Below are 25236 nucleotides of genomic sequence, written 5' to 3'. Positions count from 1 at the left end.
CTAGAAGCCCTGCATGCTGCTGAAGTGTCCCTCAGCACAAAGCTTCATCGATCATGCTTTTCTGTCAGCTCTGATATTTCTCTGGATAGAAAAGAACTGTTGTCTTTATTCTCTTTTTGATGTGTTTTAGTTTTGTCTGGTGCTTAACATCTTTACGTCTTCCAACACTATGTTGGAAATTAGTTTTCTCGCTTAATTTGTTTTTGTATGGCGAAAAACAATTAAATGAGCAACAATTGGAAAGAAAATGAATGAAGGGGACATTTTGATAAGTCAGCTATTCAATCAAGTGTGTTTTTATTGCATTATAAATGATATCTCAGTCTTTCCAACAAAACAAGCTCTCTGTGATGAGCATATGGACTATTCTACTCAGTTTATGGATAAAACCATCGGAAATTGAGAAACGGATCTTGAAACAGTTGTTATGTCCAGCCCACGGCTTGCATTGAGACTTATATCATCCTCAATGCTCTTCAGAAGTCAGATTACCCCTTCAAACAACACTGCAAAACAACTCTGTTTAGCTAAAGATCTGCCCCCAGGCCTTTTAGTCAGCCATGTGAAACCTACATTTTCTTTTCTATTAAGGTACATTAGCATAATCTTTTATTCAGCCGACTTTAAAAGAGGAAAAAGATTAACCGTCATCTCAAGATGCCCCTCTTTTATCTTTCTCCACTTACATTTTCTCTGATTCTGTCTTGCCTTCTGTTTCCCTCAGTCACCTTTGCCTCCTCCATTCTCCTTTTTCCACCTCCGTCTCGTGCCCTTGTGTCTTTTCATTGCTTCCCCCTCCTCTGTGTGCACCCCTACCCCAACCATGTGATGTGAATGATGGCCCTTGTGTCATTAGCTGTGTGATATGATGTATGAGAGTGGGAGTCTGTCAGAGGGGGGGAAAGGGAGACGGGGAGAGGTGGGGTGGAGGCTTCATGGCTCTCAGATCCAGAAGGTTAATGGCATCAGTGGGAGGGTGGCACACTGCACAATTCATCAGGTGCAGACGCTTCTTGTAGGCGTGTGTGTGTGTGTGCTAACTAGCTGTTATAGCCCCCCCCATTCTTGAGCGTTTTCTGTCAGGCACTTATCACCAACAAGAAGGTTGCAGGAGGGGGTGGAGCTGGTTGTTGTGGGTGGATGCTGGTGGCAGTGGACAAAACAAAGGGGGATGGAAACAGGAAAGGAGTGAGAGGCTTCAGGGTAAATGGGTTAATCGACTGCTCCTCTCCTGTGCATCTCCTTTGTTTATCAATAAGCCCGGTGGAGTCGGCGGAGCACTCTGAATAATGCATGATTCCTGCCACCTCCTTTACTCTCCCTCCCTTCTCCCCCCTCCCTGGTGAGCCAGTGTTTGTGATGACATCAGCGAGAGGTAAACAGACAGCCCTTAGCTGTCCCTGTTATTGAGAGGGAGGAAGGGGGGCTGGATTATTAGATGCAGCCCGGCACATTACTTTGCTCGTGTTGGGAGATGTATTACAGAGGGGAAAAAGCCCTGATAAAGTCAGTTTGTGTTGTTATCGCCTCAAAGCTGGATTAAAAAGCAGAGGGGGTCTGCACAAACCACACACACATACATACATTCTCATATCCCTGACATGGTGACAGTAGTTGTGTCTCTGCACACAAACACACCGTAATTGAAGTTGGGACAGATACACAGTGTCCCCTACACTGTGTGTCTGCTGAACGGTTGCTAGCGTAGGGATCTGTGCGGTTGCCGGGGGGTAATTTGTTTTGACAGTGTCTCTTATGATGGCAAAGAGTGCAGGGTGGAGGTAATCACCCTTGCTTGCTGTCAATAAGTGATTTTAATTAGCGCAGCTCATTAGGCTGCCTCAGCAACATGCCCTGCTGACTTTGTGGTGCGGCCTGCTTTGTTTTTCACTTCCTCTGTTCTCTGTTGTGGTCCATGTTTATCTTTTGGTACGCTTGCCTTCCTTTTGATTTCACTTCTCTCTTTGGGTGAATTGAAAGCAAAAGGAACATAAATGGAAGAATTAACCATCAACAGATTTTATACCATGCCATTCTTCTTGGCTGATTACTTTTGTTGCACCTTAGGTAGCCATTTTGTGCGCATGCTGTATGTATCCATTTCCTCACTTGTTGAGTGAATGAGGGAAACGAATAAAGTGCTTTATCAAGAGAGTCGTGTCCGTTTCCTCGATGGAGGAAGAGGGTGAGCGGAGGAGCAGAGGGAGGGAGAAAATGAATAATTTATACAGGATTCCTGGAATTGTTTGCCAAGGTGATGATTGCCGACCTGTCTGTAAGCCAAAGCAAACTGAGGACGGGAACTCACACACTCTCTCAAGGGAGCCTGACGAGGTTATTGCAGGCTGTGAGAAATGCTTTATTTTGATAGCCAGACTAGAAGGGCTGGTAAAACATTGTGACACCATTAGAGTGAGATTGTGTACACTCAACCTGTTTCTGTGTGTTAGTGTTGATGTGGTTGAATGTGGAAACAAATAGGTTGTTTGTGTCTGTACACATAAACTGCATAATTCAAAATGAACTCCATCAAAAATATTGTTCACATGATACGAAATCAGACGCAATCTGCTGAAATAAGCTCATTGCCATATGCTCCACTGCAGAAACCGATGTCACTTCAGTTTCGTGTGTATGAGCTCAAAATAGAATGACATGCAAAATATTCTTCATGCATTTGTAATTTGTAATGAACAAGATACCTCTAAGTGCCTCTTTCTTCCTCTACTCTGACTGAGAAGATATTTCCCTAACAGCCCTGCCCTCCACCACCACCACCATCATATGCCACTTGGTTTCTTTGCCAATTGAATCCTCGTCAGAGACTCTGCTCTCCACTTGGGGGCTAATGCCTGCAGCGACAAACAGCCAAATGGCTTTCAATGCACCATTGACAGAGGGAAGCAACGGAGAGATATCCTCTCCAAGCTCTGGTGCTACTAGACAACCCTGAGTACCTGTAATTGTGGAGCTGCAGTGAAAAGCTTCTGCTGGCTCAAAGGCTTCTGTTTTCAGTGGCTTTAAGTGACAATAACTCTTTCCAGTGCCTGTCTCTGCCACTAAAAGCACTGTGGAAAATGGTGCCTCCAGAGTAAAGAGGGAGTCATTTAAGAGGCTGCGTGTCATTGGATGTGATGTGTTATGAGTATTTTCTCTGCCAAATGGCTGTGAAAAGGTTGTGTAAATAAGCCATGTGCCCATTTGCCCTCCCTAACAAGTGTGAACCCCATCTGCTGAGACTCAATTTGAAAAGGAAGGACTAGATGTAGCCGATAAAGGCAGCGCTGCAGGTGGGCGGTTGTGCTTGCCCTCACATTCTCCGTAATTTTAGCTGAGTAAAATGTACGGCAGCAATAATTAGGCCACATAAATAAATGTGGCCTAATTAATTACAAAATATGACTCCAAAGTAATATTTTGACTGCAGTGAATTTGAGAGGAAGCAAAGGGTTTGGGAACATTTAAGCTGGAACACGGTGAACCCAGCTCAGCATGATCTCAGCTCTCAGAGCACCTGTGCCCCGAGTGCACCTGAATACTATGAATGTTGTTGGCTCCCAATGGTGGCTCTGGAGTGCTGATTTGCTCTGAACAAATGGATGCCTTTCTTTGTGAATCGGTTTGCGGTGAGGGTTTGTAATGTCGCTGCTCTAATAGCCGAGTGTATCAGCATACCGCTGTTTCCTACAAGCCCCATGTTGCTCCCCTTGCAGCCATTTCAGAGAAGTGGTGTGATGCTGAAACACTCTAATCCTACTGTGTGTCATTGTATCCAGCCCCCGCTAATGATGATGGTTTATGAGTCTCCACAGAGCTCTCTCCCTCTCTCTCTCTATGTCAGCCCTCTCCCCCAGTGCACCCCCTCTCCCCACCTCCCCACTCCCAGTTATCCCTCATTAATTTCCCGTGCCGATCAGATCGACAGGCCGAAAATTCAATTTAATGACCTGCCTCTTTGCTGCGCCTAATATGATTTTACAGGCTGTTCTGGTCAGGGCCCCAGCCCAATTTACATAACGATCTGCCGTGCCAGATAGCGTTGCCCCAGCAACAGAAGAGGGGGAAGAGGAGAAAGGGGGGAGGGCACAGAGTAGTGGAGATTAACAGGGAGGGGTGTGAAGGAGTGTTTGGAGGGAGGGGGATGCTGGGTGGAGAGAAAGCAGTGCGTCTGAGGTCAGACAGGAGGTTGTGAGATAATTCCTGACAGGCCAGCAAAGGTCTGTCCCCCTCCTCTTCCCCGTCTCCCCTCCTCCCAAATGAAAAGAGCTGTGCAAAAGGCCACCGGCACCTCCTGTCTCCCCTTTCCCACCTTCTCCCCCCTTTTCCACCTTCTCCCCCTTCTCCCCTTCTCCCCCCCTCCCATTCTCCCCCCCTTCCCCCGTGTAGCAGTCAAAGGAGGTTAAGGGAGAAAATGAGTGGAATGCAGCAGCGTATAAAACAGCGGGAAGGACCTCTTCACCCCCACACACCTGCTGGGCCTCCACCCCTAATCTCTCACAATCAATTAGTTCACCTCCCCCGGTTCAGTCAAACTACATTACCTTAGTGTCAAATCAGAGCGTTTCACTTCGCCATTCATCACCCCCTTACACTGCCCACCCCTTACCTTTTGTTTTCCTCTCCTTCCTCCTCCTCATCCTTACTCTGTGAAAAGTACAGCTTTAAAAAAAGGAAATGGGTTTGGGCAAAATGTCTTGGGACCTTCAAGTGCGGCATATCCATTTGTCCAAATGCAGCGCTGTAAAGTGCTCTATGTCTGCCGAGCGCTGCAGTATCATCTTACTCTCCCAGCTAATATTCTGTGGTCGATACCAAAGATGCCTCTGATAGATGGGACCGGAGAGTTAACCTGTCTGCCTCAGCTGGCCCCACCCCCCTCTCTGTGGAGCGTAATTATGAGGTATGGCCCTCGTTACGGCCTCTCCAGCCAGATGCTATTAGCATATTTCAGCCTCCTAATGAAATAAGGCCTGAGTATAATGGAGGCAGGAGAGAGGGCAAAGTACATTTGTTCAAAGGCGGTCCCAATTTAGTTAAGAAATGCAGGCTCTATCCAGATGGACGTTGCAAACATTTGTGTGTGTGTGTGCCCAGATGCACACCCTTTTGTTTTATAGATAGTTGTACAACTTGATTAAAGTGTTGCCTGTTGCATGCGGCATGCTGAAAGACTCTCCTTCTAACATTGTCTCTCTTCTCTCCTGTAGACTGAGATTGCGAAACGTCTCAATGCAATCCTGGCTCAGATCATGCCGTTCTTGTCACAAGAGGTGAGTGTCACTTCAGCTCGCAGCATTTTAAGAATGAGAATCATTTCATCTACAATGCAGGGTAACTGAACAGGAGATTTGGGAGGTTGGCTTTCGTGCAGACGTCTGTCAATGGGATGTATAGGAATGAAGAGGCATCTCATGTATTACAAGACATGCATTCATTGTGTAAACGGAGTACAGGTTGTAAGCAATTGTGTACACCTTGAATAGTAAATTGAATTGATGGTTTTAGCGGCACAACCCTGCTGACTTATGCCATTTCATAATAACTTTCTTAAAATAAAAAATAAGCAAAGTACTTGAATCTCTTTGAAAATATGCAGGAAACTTTAAAACAAGCCTTCAAATATCTTTAGGGAGCTAAACTCAGCTGTCCCATTCTCCTGTCAACAGATTTCAGTTGAACTTGTTTTATTAGTTTCTCACGGTAGGTATGGCACAGTTACTCTAGCTGTCACTCTCATATATTGTTCCAGCTGTTACAAACACTCCAATGAATGGAAAGTGCCTCAGGGATGCAACACTTTTCTGCCAACTTTTGATGGTTGATATATCCTTGATGAAACTCTTGACAGTAGTGGATGGATCATTGGTTTATCATTAACGTCCCTTGTTGTAATGTATCATTTAGTAATTGCTATGCCTTTTTATGCAACTGTTTTGATTTGAATAAGATATAGGATTATTAAGGGCTTTTTTTCACCGTAACAGTTTGTACTCGTGTAGATATACCATCAGTACAGGCCGGGATATGTGCTTTTATAAGTCTTTATCTAATAAATCCTCGTCCTTCAGGATCTAATCTCTGTGTTTGCGTGTCTTGCAGCACCAGCAGCAGGTGGCTCAGGCTGTTGAGCGAGCCAAGCAGGTGACCATGACCGAGCTGAATGCGATCATCGGGGTACGTGGACTTCCCAATCTGCCTCTGACTGTGTGTATATCCCCTTTTCTTACTTCATTTGACCTGAGGCCAGGGGCAAAACTGCACATATAGAGAGGCTCGGACCTCCAGTTCAGACGTATGGACTGTTTGAATGTGCCACTTTATTGCTTACAGGTTTATTTCACATTTATACGCTTCAGTTGAAGCGTTGCATGTCAAGGTTAAACACAGAAAGGGTAATGGATTCAGGAGGAACATAGGGGTGCAAACAGAATAAGTGTAGCCTAGTGTATTAATCTGCAACCCTTTACTTCCTCCAGTGTGGTGCATTTCAATGTTCGGTCTGAATAGAAACTGGCAGTGCTATATACCTCTTCACTTGTGCAGCCTTGCCCCTGTCTTCCGCGGTGTATTATGTTTTGACTTGCAATGCAATGTTTGCTATAGTGCACTATGGTCTTCACTGCTGTAATGCCTCTGATTGTTGGTTAACCATGACCTGTCATGACATGACGCAGGGAGCAGTTTCAGCAGCAGCTGTGCTCTGATTTGCTCAGGCAGAGTCAAAGGACATCTGATACAGAAACACAGACCAGGCTGAGATCAGATCACCAGGTTTCTCAGATTTCACTTTGGCTGCACTTTAATTTTTGATAAAAGGTTTCAGCCAACAGGCTTACCCCTACCTCTGACCCGGCAGCAGGAGGAATTAAAGTGGTCAGAGTGGGATAAGCAATGTGATCGTAACAGAGATTTACAGCAGTGTGGACATAGCAGGTACTGAGCTTTTGTCAGGTCGAGTGGGTGAAAGACTTAGGCTGTTCAAGGAGCGCACACTGCTAACCTTGTATTTACACCATAGAAATAGCCTGAACTAGCTACTTGTGTTGTTGCTAGAGCTGCAGCCAAAGATTATTTTCATTGAATATTCTGCTCATTTGATAAATAAATAAATAATGTAATACTATTAAGACAAAAATGACAAATGCCCATCACTGCTTTTCCCCACCCACAGTCCAATAGCTTATTGTCACATAAGTCACATAAAATAATAATAATAATAACAACACATGGGATTTGTATAGCGCTTTTCCTAATGCTCAAAGACACATATGCTGCACATGCTCTCTTCTACAGAGCTGAAATCTATATTTTGTGTACACATTGTCTGCTCCAGTCTATTTCTCAGTAGGTTTTTAGGATCTTGGAAAACCTTTGGGCTTTTAACTTGTTGTTTTTCCTTGTGATCATATTAAAAGTACATTTTCTTACGTTTGATTTAATTGAGAGCATCTGCAGCGATCTAAACTTTAATAGAGGAAAGGAGTGCACTTTAAAAATCAATAACTGACCTTTTTATTGTAGCCACAACCCTTTACACACAAAATCCAATCTGGCCAAATTTTGTAGTGATCTTGTCTTCCACATGCTTTTATTTGAAAAACGATCAGCCGAGCTGCTTCCTTATAGCCATCTTGGACGCAGATGGATAGCTGACCCTTTTGATTAGCCCTATGTAGTTAGAGGTTAGTCAGCGGTTAGCTGCTCCCACTGGTCGGGGGTCAAGTCTAATGAGAGGCAGATATCGAAATTCGATTAGAGTAAATGAGCCAGGAGCACAACCCCCAGTTTTCAAGGTAATTATTTCCTGTTTCCTTTTCCTTTTTTTTTTTCAACCCGCTTTGTGAATCAACGGGAGTGACCCTGCCTTCATTAAGGGGGGCAGGGCCACACACACTCACACACACAGGAAAACAGACTTTAATTATAGGGGCGCAGACATGGCAGGTGATCAATCTCCATGTCCCCGCAGTGTGAGAGAGGCAGTGCTGCTGTGCTGTTTGTGTCATTAAAGTCTCAGGGATATCCAGAGAGCACCAGACTCAGCAGCTAGAGCAGACATTAGGTCCACACACACACACACACACACACACACACACACACACACACACACACACACACACACACACACACACACACACACACACACACACACACACACACACAGTAAATGTTGGTGATGCAATTCAAACATTATTTTGAAGTCCCCCAAAACACCCATCTATAAAAAAATATTTTAGCTGAAGGTTGAATGAAGTGAGCAATATGAAGACTTGGAGTGTGGGAAACTGAGGGGGCAATTCTTCAGAAATGTTTAGACTTGAAGTGTTGACTGATGAAACAATTATTAAATTATAATTTCTCACAGTCCTATTCCTATTTATGTATTTATGTTTTAAAAAGTTGCATAATTACTTAGTTCACCTGACAATGTGACAGATTGCCAACCTATACAAAACTGTAAAGTCCAAAGTAAAATAGCACTTATATATATATATATATATATGTCTCTCTGAAGGTGTTAAAACATTGTTCCATAATGCTAAACTACAAAAACATTACCTTTCTGTATCGAGCGGGCTAAAGGGAACTGGAAAACTAAGGCAAACATCCAAACTAGTGTCGTCTGTCCTACAATAGGTTTTGCATCAGTTTTGGCCCAGGGCGACACAGCATTAGGTTTGATTTGTCAGAGGGGCTGTCTCAGTTCCAGGTGGTGAGCTGCTTATCACAAACACTTATCCAAATGTTTTGTTACCTGTGGGACACACAATGTGACCTTTTACTCTGCCTGGTGATGTTTCTGCGAACAGTGATCTCCTCTGTGAATAATTAGCATGTTTTATTTGTGTATGTATTTATACTTTGTATCAGAATGTCTTATTTCCATCCGGAGTGTATAGGCCCCACACACACAGCACATGGTTATCTACACATTGTTAATGTCTAAAGTTCTGTCATGTTTAAGGGTGATAGTCATTTGAAATCTTAGGTCACCATTACATTTTGAATAAATGATATTAGCTTTGAAATGTGTTGATTTAAATGAGTTTCCTTACTGTTTAAGTTTATATTTTAAGAATATTTAAAAAGAAATCAGTTTAGTAGTAGTTTTATAGATTTAAAGACATTACTTTGCACTCTGGAAAATTGGGCTGGATCTTTCACATATTATCATTGTCCTTCAGTTTTCTTGCTTGTTGCTTAAATCGTTTCTGGCTGAATCTCTCCTCTTCCTCTCTCCTTTGACTCAACAGCAGCAGCCGCCTCATAGTGTCTACCCAGCATTCATGGTTAGTGTTCAGGTTACCAAACATAGACAAACAATCTGTTATTATTAAGTGTTTTCAATTTCTTGCTGGCGGACTAACATGTGTGTTAGTGAAGGGGTATTTGGTGCTGTATGGGAGACAAAGCATGACTTGGATGTGTTTGGGTATTTTTGGTCTCCTGTCCTTCAGTCTGCCCCCGCTCAGGTGTCATAGATCATAGGACTTTTTAATTCTGATCTCAAAAACGTTTTCCCATTTCTCGAACATTATTCCTACACCAAACTCACTCAGCTCTGTTTTTAGTGTAGAACGAGGGCTAATCTTTGTCGCAACAACTGAAGAAAATATGATGAGCCACAGCCGCGGTTGTAAAGCAGAGAAAAAGGAGGTAATGTGGAGACTTATCAAGCCAGTGTGGCAGCTGGTTTGTGCTGGTGCTGTTGACGCTTGTTCCACCTGACAGTACAGTTCTGCAGAGAGCCAGCTTCGCCTAGTTAACTTTAATTGCCTGTTTCCTGTGGAAGTTGCCTGAGCAGCGGCGGCATTTACACATAATGAAAAAAGATAAGTGTGAAAGGAAGCCAGCTCTTTATCCATGAATATTGAATTGGAAGCAATTTATTTTCGTGAATTTTCTCCCTCTTTCTCTCTCGCACCCCCTCCCTCGCTCCTCTCCTCAGCCATAGCTCGTTAATGAGGCTTCTTGATAATGATCCCTGCACGCTTTTCCTCATTAGGCACACTCAATAGGGACGTCCCTGCCTCAATCCCTCGCTCCCTCTCTCTTTCATTCTCTTGTTATTCTCTGATTCTGCCTCTCCCTCCTGTTTTCTTGTTCTGGCTGCCCCTTTCTCTCTCTTCTACTCGCCTTTCCTTTTGCACAACAAATGGGCTGCTCGGCACACCAGCACAATATCGATTAACAATGCCGCCCCTCAGTTGCTTCTATCCATCGTGCGATTTCAGGTCCAGCTCCACATAATGAGCTGACTGAATAATTGCCAGCTGCTAAATAAACCTTTAAATGTGGTAAGCCACTAGATATACCCTCGTCTAGTTTCTCCCTGTTATGTAATGAATGTATGGATGACGCTATTGAAGTTCTAGCCAGCGAGCAGAATGGCAATCATGTTTTTTTTTTCTTCTTTGGAGAGGCAGTTGATGGATGTGCTAAGTGTTATTTAACCTTGTTTTAAAGCACTTGCTTCCCTCTTGCCTGAGTGGCTATTTAACTCCTGTCTATCTACTCACTGCGCTCTGGCTGCCTCTCTCACACACACATCCCTGGCCTCTTGGGAAGTGTGTGTGTGTGTCTGTGCTTAACAGCGTTTTGTTGGACGAGGGGGCATGCTTGCTTGGTTTTCCAGAGTGTTGAAAGGTTTTGAGGTTTTCAAGTGTAGACCTATTGATTTTTGACCATCCCAACTATGAGTGAAGCACCGTGGTTTGGGAGAGAGCACTAAGAGCTCCGTATCATTTCAGACGACCCGAGGTGACATGTTGTCGAGTCCAACATGGTTGGCATGAAGGTCTCGAACTATAAAAAAGAAAAATCATAACACAACAGTGTAGCAGCGTTGTAATAAATGGAGAGCATGAGGTCTGTAGTGTAAACCAGGAGGCACATCTCACTCGTGTAACAGAGAGGATTCAGACGGAAGAAGAAGCATAAAACAAAATATTTCCTGGTCCCAGCTTTTCAAATGTGGTGATATGCTGCTTTTCTTTGTTTTATGTGATATGCAATGAATGTGTTTGTGTTTTTGACTCTGTGAAACAAAACCAATACTTTTAAGAAACTGTTCACTTTCTGGAGAGTTTAGCTTTTTAATAGATAAACATCAATCGATTAGGATTTATAACGATGAATTATTACATGACTGATGAAAATAACCGTTTATTGCAGGCCTACTCTGCCCTTAGGTCTTAGCACACTCTTGTAAGGAAAAAAACAAATGTTGAAACTTGACATTTATTGCATCATGATGCAAAAGTCTATTTTTGGATAATGCTGCTCTGCCGAACCCAAAGTAATAATTAATGTATTCTGTTTCAGTTATCTAACACTTAGCCAGATGATAAGCGTACTGTACATCCGCAGCTATGAGCAGAGTCAGTTTTCCTCTCAGGAATGAGCTGGATCAGCATGTTGGCAGGCGCTGTCAGTCTGCTATTATGCATAAACGGTTTGGCCTTGAACTAAATGTTGTGAGAGCCAGCTCTGCTGCATGAGTAGAGTGCGCTCATTCATGCATTCTCCTCCCAGCCGACCCACTTGTCCTGTGTTTTGTCTCCCCGGTTTGTTACAGCAGCAGCAGCTCCAGGCTCAGCACCTTTCTCACGCGGCCCACGGCCCCCCGGTCCAGATGCCCCCCCACCCCTCAGGCCTGCAGCCCCCCGGACTCCCCGCTGTGACGGGCGCCGGCTCCGGCCTGCTGGCTCTGGGCGCTCTGGGCAGCCAGGCCCACCTGCCCGTAAAGGATGAGAAGAGCCACCACGACCTGGAGCACAGAGGTGAGGAGCACCCCATGGCTCGCGCGCGCACACACACGCACACACACAGGTCGGAGGTCAAACAGTACGTCTACTTGATGGACTAATAAACACCAGGCAGTTTCCTCATAAAGAACTACTTCATTATTTATTAAGCATTATTATAGTTATTAGTTTCAACTTATATCCCTTTATGAAAAGACCCATAGATGTTAATGAAATTAGGCCATGCACAGCGTCAGACATACATTATCTGTAAGCTCTTTTTTTTATTATAAATAAACTGTTTTCTGGTGACTTCCATACTAATTTGTGTTTTGCTTGTGTCTCTCCTGGCCCCTCATCTTTTCACTCGCCCCTGGCCAATCCTCTGAAAGAGCGCGAGTCGAGTACGGTACGTTGACTCTCGTGTGTGTGTGTGTGTGTGTGTGTGTGTGTGTGTGTGTGTGTGTGTGTGTGTGTGTGTGTGTGTGTGTGTGTGTGTGTGTGTAGTGTAGTAGAGTAGAGTACGTAGTAGTAGTAGTAGTAGTAGTAGTATAGTAGTAGTATAGTAGTAGTAGTTGTGTGTGTGTGTGTGTGTGTGTGTGTGTGTGTGTGTGTGTGTGTGTGTGTGTGTGTGTGTGTGTGTGTGTGTGTGTGTGTGTGTGTGTGTGTGTGTGTGTGTGCGCTCTCTCTCTGTGTTTGGTGATTAGGTGTGCTTTACGCAGACTTAAGCCCACTGTCCAATAGAAATCCGTGCTCCGGTGCAGGGACACACACATTTTTGGACTCAGGGGGGCCGCTGACGGAAATCAAATAATGAAGTCTGGCCAAATAAGCCAGTGCCATCTAATCCAGGTGGAAAATGACTCCAATCACTGGGCGAGGATTAGTAGTCAGCGACCTCCTTTTAATTACAGCACAATTAAATCGACTTCTCCTCTTCTCCCCTCAGCACTTTAGAAGATTCGCTGTTGCACGTTTCCAACACTCGTCTTCTTTTATTCTACCTTTTCTTTGCCGCCCTCTCTTCTTCTTCTTATCTCACCTATTTACTCCGTTCCACTTCTTCTTCTCTGTCTCTCCCCATCTCTCGCCTCCTTCTCATGTTAAAGTCCTTGTTTATTGGACTGGCTTAAAGCTTCAGTTAGCGTAACGCTCTGTTGGATCTGCTCGGCCAGATTGAGTTCCCATTGACTGACCATCCTGAATGAGACCACTCATGTCTGAAGGGAACCCAAACCCCTCTCTGGGCTCTCATGGTGACGAGCGGCTGCCTTACCTGATCCCCTCACCCCCCTTCCTCCTCTTGTTTCTAATTCACACACACACACACACACACACACACACACACACACACACACACACACACACACACACACACACACACACACACACACACACACACACACACACACACACACACACCGTCACAGTCTTCCTGTCCTGTTGTCTCAGGTCATCTGATACCGGAGTTGGAGGCAACTGCAGGGTTATTGAGTCCAAGCTATCCTTTAAAGGTCACAGGCTCAGATACACAGACTGCAGGAGATTTCTGTCTCTCCAGACGGCATCTTCACACCGAGCCAGACTAAAGCTCAGTGTGTGGCTTTCTCTTCCACAGCAGTAGCTGAACACACATCCTTATCCTGACCTGAGAATGAGGGTTGTGCACCTGGCAGAAAGTGTGTGTACGCCATTAACTGCCCAGTCACAGTATGTTTTATTATCACACTCCACTCTCCCCAGCTCCGGAGGTGTTTTTGGTTTAAATGTGGCCTTTCTCTCAAGCTGTTCCCTTCCTCTCTCCTTCTTTCGAAGCCAAAAAGTCAGACCCCTTCCTTCCCTCTTTTCACTACATCCGTCTGTTTGTGATGAAGGCAGGGATTTGTTGAGCCTTCACCCCTTCTCCCTCTCTACCTTCTTGCCTGTCAGCCTGTTTGGCGGTGCCCCCCCACCACACCAGTGCCAGGACTACAGAAAACCTGTTTGCAGCTTCTGAGAAGGTGCCAGCCTGCCCGGGCATCCCCACTACTCAGGAGAACTCATGGCCACACTGCTACGCACTCATTGCTTGCCAAGATCCTTTCCTGTTTTTTCCTCCCTTGTCTTTCTTCTTCCTCTTTTATTCCTTCTACGTATTTTCTCACTCTGGCTCTTTTCTCTGCTGGCAACACCCTCTTTGTGTCTTCACATTGCACTCTTGTCCAGGTTCCCTCAATGGCCTCTTTCTTTCCTTCTTCTTTTGTCATTTGAGTGGATTTTCATGAACTTTGCTGTCATTTTCTGCCGTTTAGTCACTGACCTGCAACACCAGACACACTTACACACACAGAGACTATTCAGCAGACATATGAAGGTATAACAGTTAGATGTTTTAGTCACTTTGCTTGTATTTGCGTGTAGTTGGATGTCTGGAATGCAAGCTGTGCTTGGTTTGAATAGTTAATGTTGCTTCAAGTGTGTTTCTGACTAGGTCGCTGTGAGGGTCTACCAAGGGGGTGTGTGTGTGTGTGTGTGTGTGTGTGTGTGTGTGTGTGTGTGTGTGTGTGTGTGTGTGTGTGTGTGTGTGTGTGTGTGTGTGTGTGTGTGTGTGTGTGTCAAATAGCTCCTGCTGCACACACCTCCTCCCTCACATTCTCCTCTTCCTCTCTCCTCAATCTGTCCTACGCATCACCTTGCTTGCTCCTTCTTGCTTTTGTCTTGTTTTGTCTTTGAGGCGTGTTTGTGGGTTTGCTCAGCTGCCTCGTCTGTTTCTTTCTTGCTTCATTGCCTTGGCGGCAGCAGCAGCAGCAGTCCCAGAATCCTCGTCTGCCCCTTATATCCCAAATCTGTGCAGCTCTGTCCAGTAGCATTGTGTGTTTTAGCTTTACTGTCAATATTGTCGCAGCTCTGACAGGCTCCGGAGCCTTGTCTTGACTTAAACGCACCATTTAGTTGTTTCTGGTTTCACATGCTGCATTTAATCCCAAAATCATCACTTGTCACCAAATGGCATTTAAGAGTCATGCTGTTAGTTACTCCATATCATGTCAAGGTGAAGCAACCGTTCTGCATGATTCCAAATAAAGTAATGTTTATAAGAGGCATATTGACAGTATGTTTAGGATTGTGAGTCATGAGGTGAAGCACACCCAGAGGGTACTGATGTGGCTGCATGTTGTTGTTTTTGTTGGCAGAATAACTCGGTGTCGCCGTCAGACAGCCTGCGGGCAGCAAGCGAGAAGCATCGCGGCTCTTCAGATTACAGCCTGGACTCCAAGAAACGCAAAGTGGACGACAAGGACAGCATGAGCCGATATGTGAGTGTTTAGTGCTTTGAGTGTTTCTGTCTACTTTGTGTTTGTGTTAGCTGAGAGCGGGTCCCTGCGCCTGTGTTTTCATTTGTATCACCTCAGCATTATATAAGGATACTCTCGAAAGATTTTACAGGAGGTAATATAAGCAATCCTAAATATGGCAGCCAGGTACATTAATTTGTATCCAGTTTACCACCTGGTATTTTATAACATAACCACCATTCTTTTGGTTGTATACTTCCAATCAGTTAATTTGTATCAAATGCTCAGCTACTGCATTATTGAGTCTTGTAATCTGTGCCAACAGCTGAATATCTACACTATGTCTTCAGATAAGTTTACTATTCAATAAATGTGAGGAACACAGTGTTATATTATGAATTTGATTGAGTTCAAATGTACCAATGTTCTCTGCATACCAACAACTAACTTGCACAACAGCCTCAGAGCTGTTTCCATTTTTACTACAATTACAGCAAAACATAGTTATTTCCAGGAAATAACAAACGGACCCTTTAAACGGGTTACAGAGTTCATCAATCTGGTGTTTGATGTTGATCTAATACTCTGTACTGTTGATGCTCTGCCAGTAACGTGAAGCCTGTCTCTCTTTGCTTTCAGGACAGTGACGGAGACAAAAGTGACGACTTGGTGGTGGATGTTTCCAACGAGGTGAGACTGCGTTTGAACTGAGCTGCTCCGCCACATTCCTCATTGTGAACGCTGCAAAGAAACCAAACACAGCGCTCTTTTGTCATTCCTCTGTAGAGGCTTCAACACCTTCCAAAGCGTTGCCAAGAAGTCTGTCATAATATTGGTTGTGTGTGAGATGAGTGTGAGCTTAGTTGCTGTATGTCTTTTAACCAGTCATGCAGACCGTAATACAAATAATACAAAGAGAAAAGGGAGTGACAGGTGAATGAAAAGTGTGCGCATCTGAGTCCGTGTGTGTGAGGGAGAGTACGAGCACGCACAAGTATATTTATCTGTGTTTGCACATGAGGCCCCGGTTTGTTTGACCTACATGTACATGCCTTTCCTCCGCTCTGTTTGCTCAGTCTCGTTCTCTGTCTGTCGTTTGACTCCGTAGGACCCGGCCACCCCTCGAGCCAGCCCCGCTCACTCTCCTCCGGAGAACGGCCTGGATAAATCACGCGTCCTGAAGAAGGATGCTGCCCCCAACAGCCCCGCCTCCGTGGCCTCCTCGGGCAGCACGCCGTCTTCCAAAGCTAAGGACCACGCCCACGTGAGTGACACACTGAACGACCGGGGAGGAGATGAAATAAGGCGGTTACAGTGGAGGGTGAAGTGACAGACTAAAGGGCATTTGTCAAGTGAAGTGGGTGTCTGTGAAGGACTAATGCGCAGGAGGCTTAGGGGCTTGAAGAAGGCAGAGATGCACTCTCAGGAAATCAAACCCTGTGGCTCACTCCTCTCAATCTCCTTTATGGCTTACCCAATAAATGGTCTTTTCTTCCCTGGCCCGAGGCTGTAAATAACCCCGCGACAGCAGGGCGGTGAGGGAACGGCTGTCTCCGTCTCATCTTCTCATCCAGCTCTCGCTAACCAGGCTAAAACAATCCTCGTGCATCGGTTTTTAGATAAACCCTTTCACCCAGGATTAGGGCAGATTCATAGTCCACATCACGACCCTCTACCTCCCAGCACACACAGCCTCTCTCAGCCCCTCATTAGTGTGTGTCACCAGGCTAAACCCTGCACTGCTTTTAACTCCGCCTGCAGAGGAAGAGAGAGACAGATTCATTATGAGGGGAGGGTTCAGGCCAGCATCTTGCTTATCGAGCTGCTCTTAACAAGCTTGACTTCTAAGCAAATGTGTATGCCCCCCCCCCTCCCACCATGCACACAAACACTAATACACTAATACAGACGCACACATAGCGGCTGTAATGAAGTGTCAGTGCTAGATTGGATTACCTTGAGCCGTCCACTCATATTGTTGAGTGAGGGTATTTTTGACTCTACAATGTTTCATATCTCTGTGACTGAGAGTGAGAGTACGTGAACTTACACTTTGTGAAAACTGATAAAAACTAAGGTTTCTTTTTTTTTCTTTTAGAATGACAAGTCGTCCACACCGAGCCTGAAGTCCAACACACCCACACCCAGGAACGAGGTGCCAACGCCGGGAACCAGCACCACTCCAGGACTACGGCCCCTAACGATGGGCAAACCCCCCGGCTTGGAGGCACTAGGTATGTGAACACCTGCACTGTCACGCATGTAACTATTCATTCAATGACAAACCATAAGCTTTCTGCTGTTTTTTTAATGAAAAAGGACTTAAATAAAAATTGGGCTTCTCCAAAGATTCACACCATGTGCTTTAATTGTTTTTATGTGATAATAAGCGGATTTGTTTAGTTTTTGAGTGCTAGTAGGACAAAATAAGCATTTGAATTGATTGGTGATTGTCTTGTAACATTTTATGGACCAGACAATGATCAAAAAATAAAAGATAATGTGCAGGTTAACTGCTATTAAAATAAGCTTTAGAATGAAAGTTAATTCAAATACTTGTTTTTTGATGCACTTTTTTTTGGATGGTTTTGATGGAAGTTTTCAATCATATTGCATTCTCTAATGAATCACAGTTGATTTATTATTTCTCCCTTCTGCAGTTTTATAAATCAATTAAAATGCTCTCCTCCCTTCTCTAGCGGCCCCCGCCCTGCGTACCCCTCTCTCCATCGCGGGCTCCTACGCCTCCCCCTTTGCGATGATGGGTCATCACGAGATGAACGGATCCCTGACCAGCCCGGTCTACCCAGGTCTCATCTCTCCGCAGATGAGTGCTGCAGCTGCTGCCGCCTATGGACGCTCACCAATTGTAAGAATATGAAAGCACACAACCCACGGAACAAAGCTCCTTTCTTTACATATATTCATTCATATATTCCATCAGTGTGACACAACACGCCCTCACCAGCGCCCGTATGAATGATCCTCCCCGGCTGTAGGTTGTAGAATCTGTTTGCAAAATGACTTTGAGAAACTTAAGCATTCGTCCCGTATTTCCAGAACTCATTGTGAAGGTTTCTGCTTGGCTGGCTGCGGCTTGTTGTGGCTTGTTGTGTGTATATAATGAGAAAGTACAAAGACAGCCGAGCTCCTTTACTTTGATGTTAGCTAGTTAGCATTCTAAAGGCTTTAAAAAAAGGCTCGCCTTCGAAATGCATCTCCGTGTTTGAAAATCTCCCAGGCTTTCATTAGCAAGGGGGATGTTGTAGCCTAGTGTAAAGCTGCTCTGTATGCAATGAAGCTGAATCTGCGCCTTCTTCAAGGGATTTTAGAAACGATGGAGAGTTCCTCAGGGCGTTGGCACATACAGCTAGGCCTCGTTTTTAATTAGAATATTAGCTTAGTCTAAATGATCTTTGCTGGTTATCAGCTTCTTGTTAACTCTATTCTTCCTCATGCAGGCGGGGTTTGACCCTCATTCTCACTTGAGAGCTCCAGGCCTGCCAGCCAGCCTCACGTCCATCTCCGGAGGAAAACCGTGAGTATTTGCAGTGATGAATTCAACTCTATAACAGACAGCATATTGTTGATAGCTAAACTGACAATCTGTTCCTCCCTCTGTCCCCCGCAGAGCTTATTCTTTTCACGTTAGCGCAGATGGTCAGATGCAGCCTGTGCCCTTCCCTCCAGACGCGCTGATAGGCCCGGGGATCCCTCGCCACGCTCGCCAGATCAATACCCTGAGCCACGGGGAGGTGGTGTGCGCCGTCACCATCAGCAACCCCACCCGCCACGTCTACACCGGCGGCAAGGGCTGCGTCAAGATCTGGGACATCAGCCAACCAGGGAGCAAGAGCCCAGTGTCCCAGCTCGACTGCCTGGTAACTAGTCCTTCTGTAGATGTGTTTGTTCATGAGTTTCAGATGCAAGTTATTACTGCGGGTGATTCATGTTTCATGAGGTCACTGCGATCAGCCTCCTTCATTAAGATTTTCCCGAGCATCAAATGTAGCCTGACTCCACATCCCACCGTAGCTTTCCCTCAGATCCCTACAGACGGGTGTGAATAATTCAGCAAAGTGTCTCGCTGCTTTGCTGAAATAATCTTTTGGTGAGAAAAAAGAGCCTGCTGAGTAATGATGTTCTGATTGGCCGACCCTGTCTGCCATTACCCAGCTCATTACTTCCTCCCAACTGCCTCCCATTTCTCATTTTGATACTGTGGCTTCATGCTGCTCAACTCAAATGGCTTCCAACACCCTTAAGGTGAGTCCAGAGTGCGATTGGTTCTTATAAAGCCATCGGGGTGCTGTTTTTAATTCGACCAAGAGCCTCCACATCTATTGATCGTCTTCTTGCTCCCTTGGAGCCCGGCCAGCAGCTGCAGCCCAGCACCTCTTGTTAAAGCTGACAGCCACATCTTCACTAGAACACAAAAAGAGACAGCCTGAAAACTCCACCTGTCGGAGAACAGCTCCTCTGGGGTTAAGTAGAGCAAGTCTTGATGTATGCTGCTAATCTCTTATTGCTCAGCAGTATTTTAGTAGCACTGATTGTGACCATACTTGTTTCTCTTCCAGAACAGGGACAATTACATCCGCTCCTGCAAGCTGTTGCCTGACGGCCGCACCTTGATAGTGGGGGGGGAGGCCAGCACGCTGACCATCTGGGACCTCGCCTCACCGACGCCCCGCATCAAGGCCGAGCTCACTTCCTCCGCCCCGGCCTGCTACGCTCTGGCCATCAGCCCCGACGCCAAGGTGTGCTTCTCCTGCTGCTCGGATGGAAACATCGCCGTGTGGGACCTCCACAACCAGACCCTCGTCAGGTCGGTGTTTTTATCAATATGCACATCTCCAGGCATGTTTAAATACACATCTCATAGCTTTATAGAATACAATAGTGGCCATGATGGCGAGACTGCTTTACTGTAACAGTTGCTAAGACTTTGTCCTCAATGAACGTGTCTTGTCCTGTGGGGTTCCAGGCAGTTCCAGGGCCACACCGATGGAGCCAGCTGTATCGACATCTCCCACGACGGGACCAAGCTGTGGACCGGAGGGCTCGACAACACCGTGCGCTCCTGGGATCTGAGGGAGGGACGACAGCTCCAGCAGCACGACTTCACCTCACAGGTAGAGAAAACAAGATGAAGAACCGTTGCGGATGAATGCATTGAGTGTGCCTGTTAGGGGGTCCTTGTTGCTGACAGCCTCTGATCCCACCGTGCTGTTGTGTCCTCGTTGCAGATCTTCTCGCTGGGCTACTGTCCCACCGGAGAGTGGCTGGCTGTGGGCATGGAGAGCAGCAACGTGGAGGTGCTACACCACACCAAGCCCGACAAGTACCAGCTGCACCTGCACGAGAGCTGCGTCCTCTCGCTGAAGTTCGCCTACTGTGGTAAGAACCAGGCGCATAACAGCCGATGTAGGCATGTAATAGCAAGGACATGGAGACTTACATTGTTATTGGAATTTTTGTTTAAGCAACTCTCACTCCTGTTAAAGTGGATGTTGATAATCATGCTTGTCAGAGGGTGAATTTGTTTATCATGGCACCATTTGACACTTCGTGACAACGCTCATTTTCAAAATTGTTGCTATATCTGGCATGAGAGAACCACGATCTTCCAAACTAGTTGTGACTGAAGGATAGCATTCCCAGTTCCACCCATGATACACAGTGTGCTGTATGTAGCAATGTTGAAGCACATTTTTGTTATTTCTGGAATAACTACATTAGATTGTGAATGTTAGGGATAAAATCAAAGAGATATAATGAATTGACTTGGCATTGGACAACAGCATTACAAAAGTCTCTGAAACATCACTTTCACAGTTACGTGAATGAGGTGGGTGGCTAGTCAAAGATTTGACTCCAGACTAAAAGTCCTAGCTGCTGCCCGGCTGTTAAATGTGGTGAACGTGGATTTCTCCAGTTCTTCTTCTTCGTCTTGCCAAAACGATGTTGACATGCACTCTGCTAGAAAGCAGCCCCTGAGCCGTGTCTGCATGAGCTGCAGAGGGCTACTGTGGTCTGAGCTGCAGACAACTCCTCTGCATCAACACAAGAGGAAGTGACAGTTTCTGTAGATGTTGAAATGATTAGCACCCAGTGACTGTTACTTAGTCACTGGCAGGGTGTGATTAACATGCTCTTTTGTTTCTGGACAGCTGTGAGTATTAGTTAGAAATCAGATGCACACTTGCTTCCTCTGTACAGGGTACACGCAAATAACAAAGGCTTGTAAATGCATGTAAAATATGCTCATTAAAATGGTCACTGCTTTTCCGTGAGATCATTGTGCCTGCTGGGCAGAGCAGCTGGTGTTCACTTTGAGGCTCAGACAAATGAGGTTTCACTATCGCCTCACTTTTTTTCTCCCCACTGAAATGTCAGTAATCATTCCTCCTCAGCAGACCCCCCACAGCAGCGTCTCGCATCACTGCCCCCGCAGAACTGGTTCATTCAAACACGGCTCCCTGCTTCACAGCTCTCAGTGCCACTAATTAAATCATTACCAACTAGTCAGTGTGGCAATTAATCAGAGACTGATTTTAAATAATTATCAGAGTGGAAAACGATGTGGGCCTTCTTCATCATGGGCATTTTACCATTCTTAATGCAATAGTATTTCCCCAATAAGGTTTTTATGACCATTGATCAGGTTATTACAGAGTGTTAGCTGGAGGTATGTTGTGAATCATCTCTGAAGACGTGTGTTCTGTGTCTGCAGGTAAATGGTTTGTGAGCACGGGGAAGGACAATCTGCTGAATGCATGGAGGACTCCTTATGGTGCCAGCATATTCCAGGTAACCAACATAAACACAATTCAATAAAAAAGGTATAAACATGATCCTAGGTTAAGACACGGACGAGATTTTAGAGAACAGCGTCTGTTCGTTTGAACACAATGGAAGCTCACTAAGATGCTCATGTTGTTGAGAAGATATTTCAGACATGATATATTTTGTGTCAAACTAAAACATGTCATTTTAGAACGAGTATAAGTACTTGTTGGGTCTTCTCAGATCATTAGTCAATTATCTTTTTTTAACAATCCAATCATTTAAATTAATATAAAGCAAAAATAGGAGGTTTCTTGATCCCTTCGGAGCATATTCATAATTATCTTTACTCCTACATTACATTTCAAGCAAGTTACAGTTTGGTCATTACCTACTGGAAGTTTATAATGCTTCAGAAAGATAGAGCTACACACGTCAGCAGGAATCAGCTGCATGTGTTCTGAGACTAGCATCTAACTGGCCAGTGTTCGAGCTTATTCAACAGTAACTACAGAGAATTAGAGAAAGTCACATACCTGTCCACCCTTATTCATTCAGTTTAAATCAAGCATCCTTCATTGAACTAGTGACAGGAAGAAGACTTGTCCTCTCCTAACCTGAGTTCCTTCCCCCCCCCACCCCCCCCCCAGTCGAAGGAGTCGTCCTCTGTCCTGAGCTGCGACATCTCTGCAGACGACAAATACATTGTGACGGGTTCCGGGGACAAGAAAGCCACCGTGTACGAGGTCATCTATTAGAGGAGGGGGCTCCCCTCTGCCTCAGCACTTCTGATCCAACGACTTTAATTCCCCCCCGACCCTCCGTCTGTGGATTACAACGCGCCGGGATCTGGAGGAGATCGGTGGCGTAGTTGACCGAAGAATGTTTTCGCTGGAAAGACTTTATTTTCCCCTTTTTTTTTGGAGGGTTAATTTTTTTGGGGGGGGTTAAATCTTTTTGAGATTTATTTCCTGTTTTACTTTGAGAATATTTGGGTGTATCCCGATGGAGCAGCGCTTCATTTCTGAGAACCTTGTTCCTCAACGTCTTGTGAAAAGTGTACATATCCGATTAAATAAAAGACATTTTATATATATTATAAATATATATATATTTTCATGTCCTGGGTGTACTTGTGATGATTTTTTTTTCCGGCCCACTCTTATGCCGTGATATTTGAGTCGGACAGCAGAAAATAGATTAGAACTTTTTAACAATTTTACTCTTTGATTTTCTTAAAGCACATTCTGCGGGCTGACCTTTTCAGAAATCGAACCGAGGAGCATGACACTTGTATGTCGGACGTTTTGTGGAGATTTATAAATGGCCTTTTGTCACAGTGCTCTTACCGGAAGATGAAAGTGTGGAGAGCCTCGGCTGGTTTGGACCACAGCGGGACGGATTCAGGAGAAGCGATGGATGTAAATGTAATTCATATATATATACATACATATATATATATATATAAAAAGACATTTTTTAAAGTGTACTGCTCTGTCTGTGCTATCTTCTCCCTGTTTGTTTTACGTTGTTAGATTAAGGGAGATAGGGAACGTTTAGTGTTTAGCCTAACCCTTGGACCTCAGTTGGCAGCCGACGCACTGCAGCAGGCGCAAACTGGAAGAAAATGTGCTTTTTGCTAACTTGACGTAACATGGATGTTGAATTGCACCATTGTTTTCATGGCTTACAGACTCAATTCAGACAGTCAAATCTGCGCTTTTGGAATCCTCCTGCCCTCTGTATCTTATCAATAATCCTGGAATATGTCTGGTTTGCGGCGGGACACGTAAGCTCATGAGGACATCGAGAACGGCACTTAAATGTAAACAGAAATGAGAAATCAAATGTCTCCTATGTTAAGACAACAGTGAATAATTCTGGTTTGTACACTGTGCTCCTGATACTGTCGGCATTTCCCACGAGTAAATAAAAAGGGGCGAGAAAGCGAAGGTCCCTCTAAATCACACCAAAGTATGTAGCAAATGCTGTCAGCACTGAAAATAAATGTACAGTTGTTAATAAATCAATAAAACAGTTTTTGTAGAATGGCCCGTTTCATTGTGATTGACCTGATGTGTTTTTCTACAGTACACGTATGAGAATGGCAGTAACTCTATTCAAGCCCAGACATGTTTTTTGTTCAACAAAAAGTTGTTGTATAGCATGTCATAAAAATACATCGAGATATAGTTAGTCATAAACTAAACGGACTCACCGTTGTATGCCTCTGCCTACAAGTCTAATTGCAGTTTACTTTCATTCCCTTCCAAATTGTGATGACTTCATTATTTTGTCCTATTTCTATATCTTGTGAATTTGTCATAAAGGTGTAGGTAGGTGTACTTTGCCCTCTCCATCACCTAATCAGTTCAGCTTTTTGAGAAGGATTAACTCTTTTTAAATCACCACAGTTGTGTTATGGGTATCCTTCCATCAGTGACTTCCCATTTACATGACATCGTTTTATTCAAAATCCACTTTTTCATTGCTTAGTGTCCCTTCTGTGTAAAGAGATTCTGAAAGTGTCTTTTTGTCCTGATCCATTTATCTAAAAACCTGTCTGAAAATGAGCTGATCAGATTTTGGCCACTTTGTGATGTCACAATATTTTTTTGGGGTGCCAATAACCAACCAAAGTCACCCTATGCACGCCTCATGACCTGCATCTCCTCCTACAGCGCCATTGTGTTCTTTTAACCAATCATCTCTCAGAGGGGCGTGGCCAGCAGCAGCAGCTCATTAGCATTTAAAGCTACAGACACGGAATCAGCACTTTTGAAACAGGGATTTATGGGATGCTACAATGCAAGATCTGTTTGGTATTTTGAGCAAACCACTTCAGAGACATGTTTTGTATATATCTGAGACCTATAATATATTGATAAGAATGAGTATAATAGGGGACCTTTAAATAAAACCCAGTCTTAACACCAGTCTGGTACTGCTCTAGATCTGTGAATAGTCTAGTTTAGTGTTCAGACTGTAAAATATGGTGGTTATGAAAAACAAAAACAGGGAACAGCTGCCACCACTGACAGATAAATCAAGTAGTTACTGTGGGGGTAATTATTGGTAAAGAGAACTATTAAATGTCATGTTTGTGACACAGACTTCAAATATAGTTGTCAGCACACACACTGATACGAAACAAGTGATGTATGACACAGAGAGGAGAAATAAAAAGGTGTGAGGGGGACAGAGATGGTTGTTGTGAGTTAATGTCTTTGTTTCCAGACAGGATGGTCTGTGGTTTCAAGAGTAATGGTGGGAGGGATGACTGACACACACACACACACACACACACACACACACACACACACACACACACACACACACACACACACACACACACACACACACACACACACACACACACACACACACACACACACACACACACACACACTTGAATCACAGGACCA

The 25236-nt window shown here is 44.7% G+C and overlaps 1 protein-coding gene and 1 long non-coding RNA gene across 13 annotated transcripts in view; one reads left to right on the top strand and one right to left on the bottom strand.

Annotated features, from left to right (window-relative positions):
• Positions 1 to 23636, top strand: part of LOC104941845 (transducin-like enhancer protein 3) — a 28003-nt gene extending 4367 nt beyond the window's left edge. Inside the window, exons 6-22 of one of the 12 annotated variants that reach the window (XM_010766985.1) lie at positions 5208 to 5270; positions 6100 to 6174; positions 9258 to 9290; positions 11579 to 11783; positions 12098 to 12156; positions 14921 to 15043; positions 15662 to 15712; positions 16131 to 16286; positions 17121 to 17256; positions 17722 to 17891; positions 18484 to 18560; positions 18654 to 18903; positions 19603 to 19850; positions 20010 to 20157; positions 20272 to 20422; positions 21759 to 21835; positions 22462 to 23636. In XM_010766985.1, coding sequence (XP_010765287.1) covers positions 5208 to 5270; positions 6100 to 6174; positions 9258 to 9290; positions 11579 to 11783; positions 12098 to 12156; positions 14921 to 15043; positions 15662 to 15712; positions 16131 to 16286; positions 17121 to 17256; positions 17722 to 17891; positions 18484 to 18560; positions 18654 to 18903; positions 19603 to 19850; positions 20010 to 20157; positions 20272 to 20422; positions 21759 to 21835; positions 22462 to 22569 — 2130 coding nt within the window. In that variant the 3' untranslated portion in view covers positions 22570 to 23636. Of the gene's footprint in view, positions 1 to 5207; positions 5271 to 6099; positions 6205 to 9254; positions 9291 to 11578; positions 11784 to 12097; positions 12157 to 14920; positions 15044 to 15661; positions 15713 to 16130; positions 16287 to 17120; positions 17257 to 17721; positions 17892 to 18483; positions 18561 to 18653; positions 18904 to 19602; positions 19851 to 20009; positions 20158 to 20271; positions 20423 to 21758; positions 21836 to 22461 lie in introns of all 12 variants that reach the window. The other 11 variants (XM_010766984.1, XM_010766983.1, XM_010766989.1 and 8 more) reach the window with 11 other exon arrangements.
• LOC104941844 (uncharacterized) lies at positions 3 to 20427 on the bottom strand. Its single transcript, XR_797939.1, has 3 exons — positions 20355 to 20427; positions 16164 to 16167; positions 3 to 16 (listed from the first exon to the last, which is right to left on the bottom strand). It is a non-coding gene; the product is annotated as an uncharacterized lncRNA (long non-coding RNA).
• Positions 23637 to 25236: the final 1600 nt, after the last annotated feature.

Source organism: Notothenia coriiceps, unplaced genomic scaffold (assembly GCF_000735185.1).
Source record: "Notothenia coriiceps isolate Sejong01 unplaced genomic scaffold, NC01 NC01_scaffold00004049, whole genome shotgun sequence".
NCBI classification, from domain to species: domain Eukaryota; kingdom Metazoa; phylum Chordata; class Actinopteri; order Perciformes; family Nototheniidae; genus Notothenia; species Notothenia coriiceps.
The sequence above is the reverse complement of the archived record's forward strand: the minus strand, read 5'-3'. Positions and strand labels throughout refer to the sequence as shown.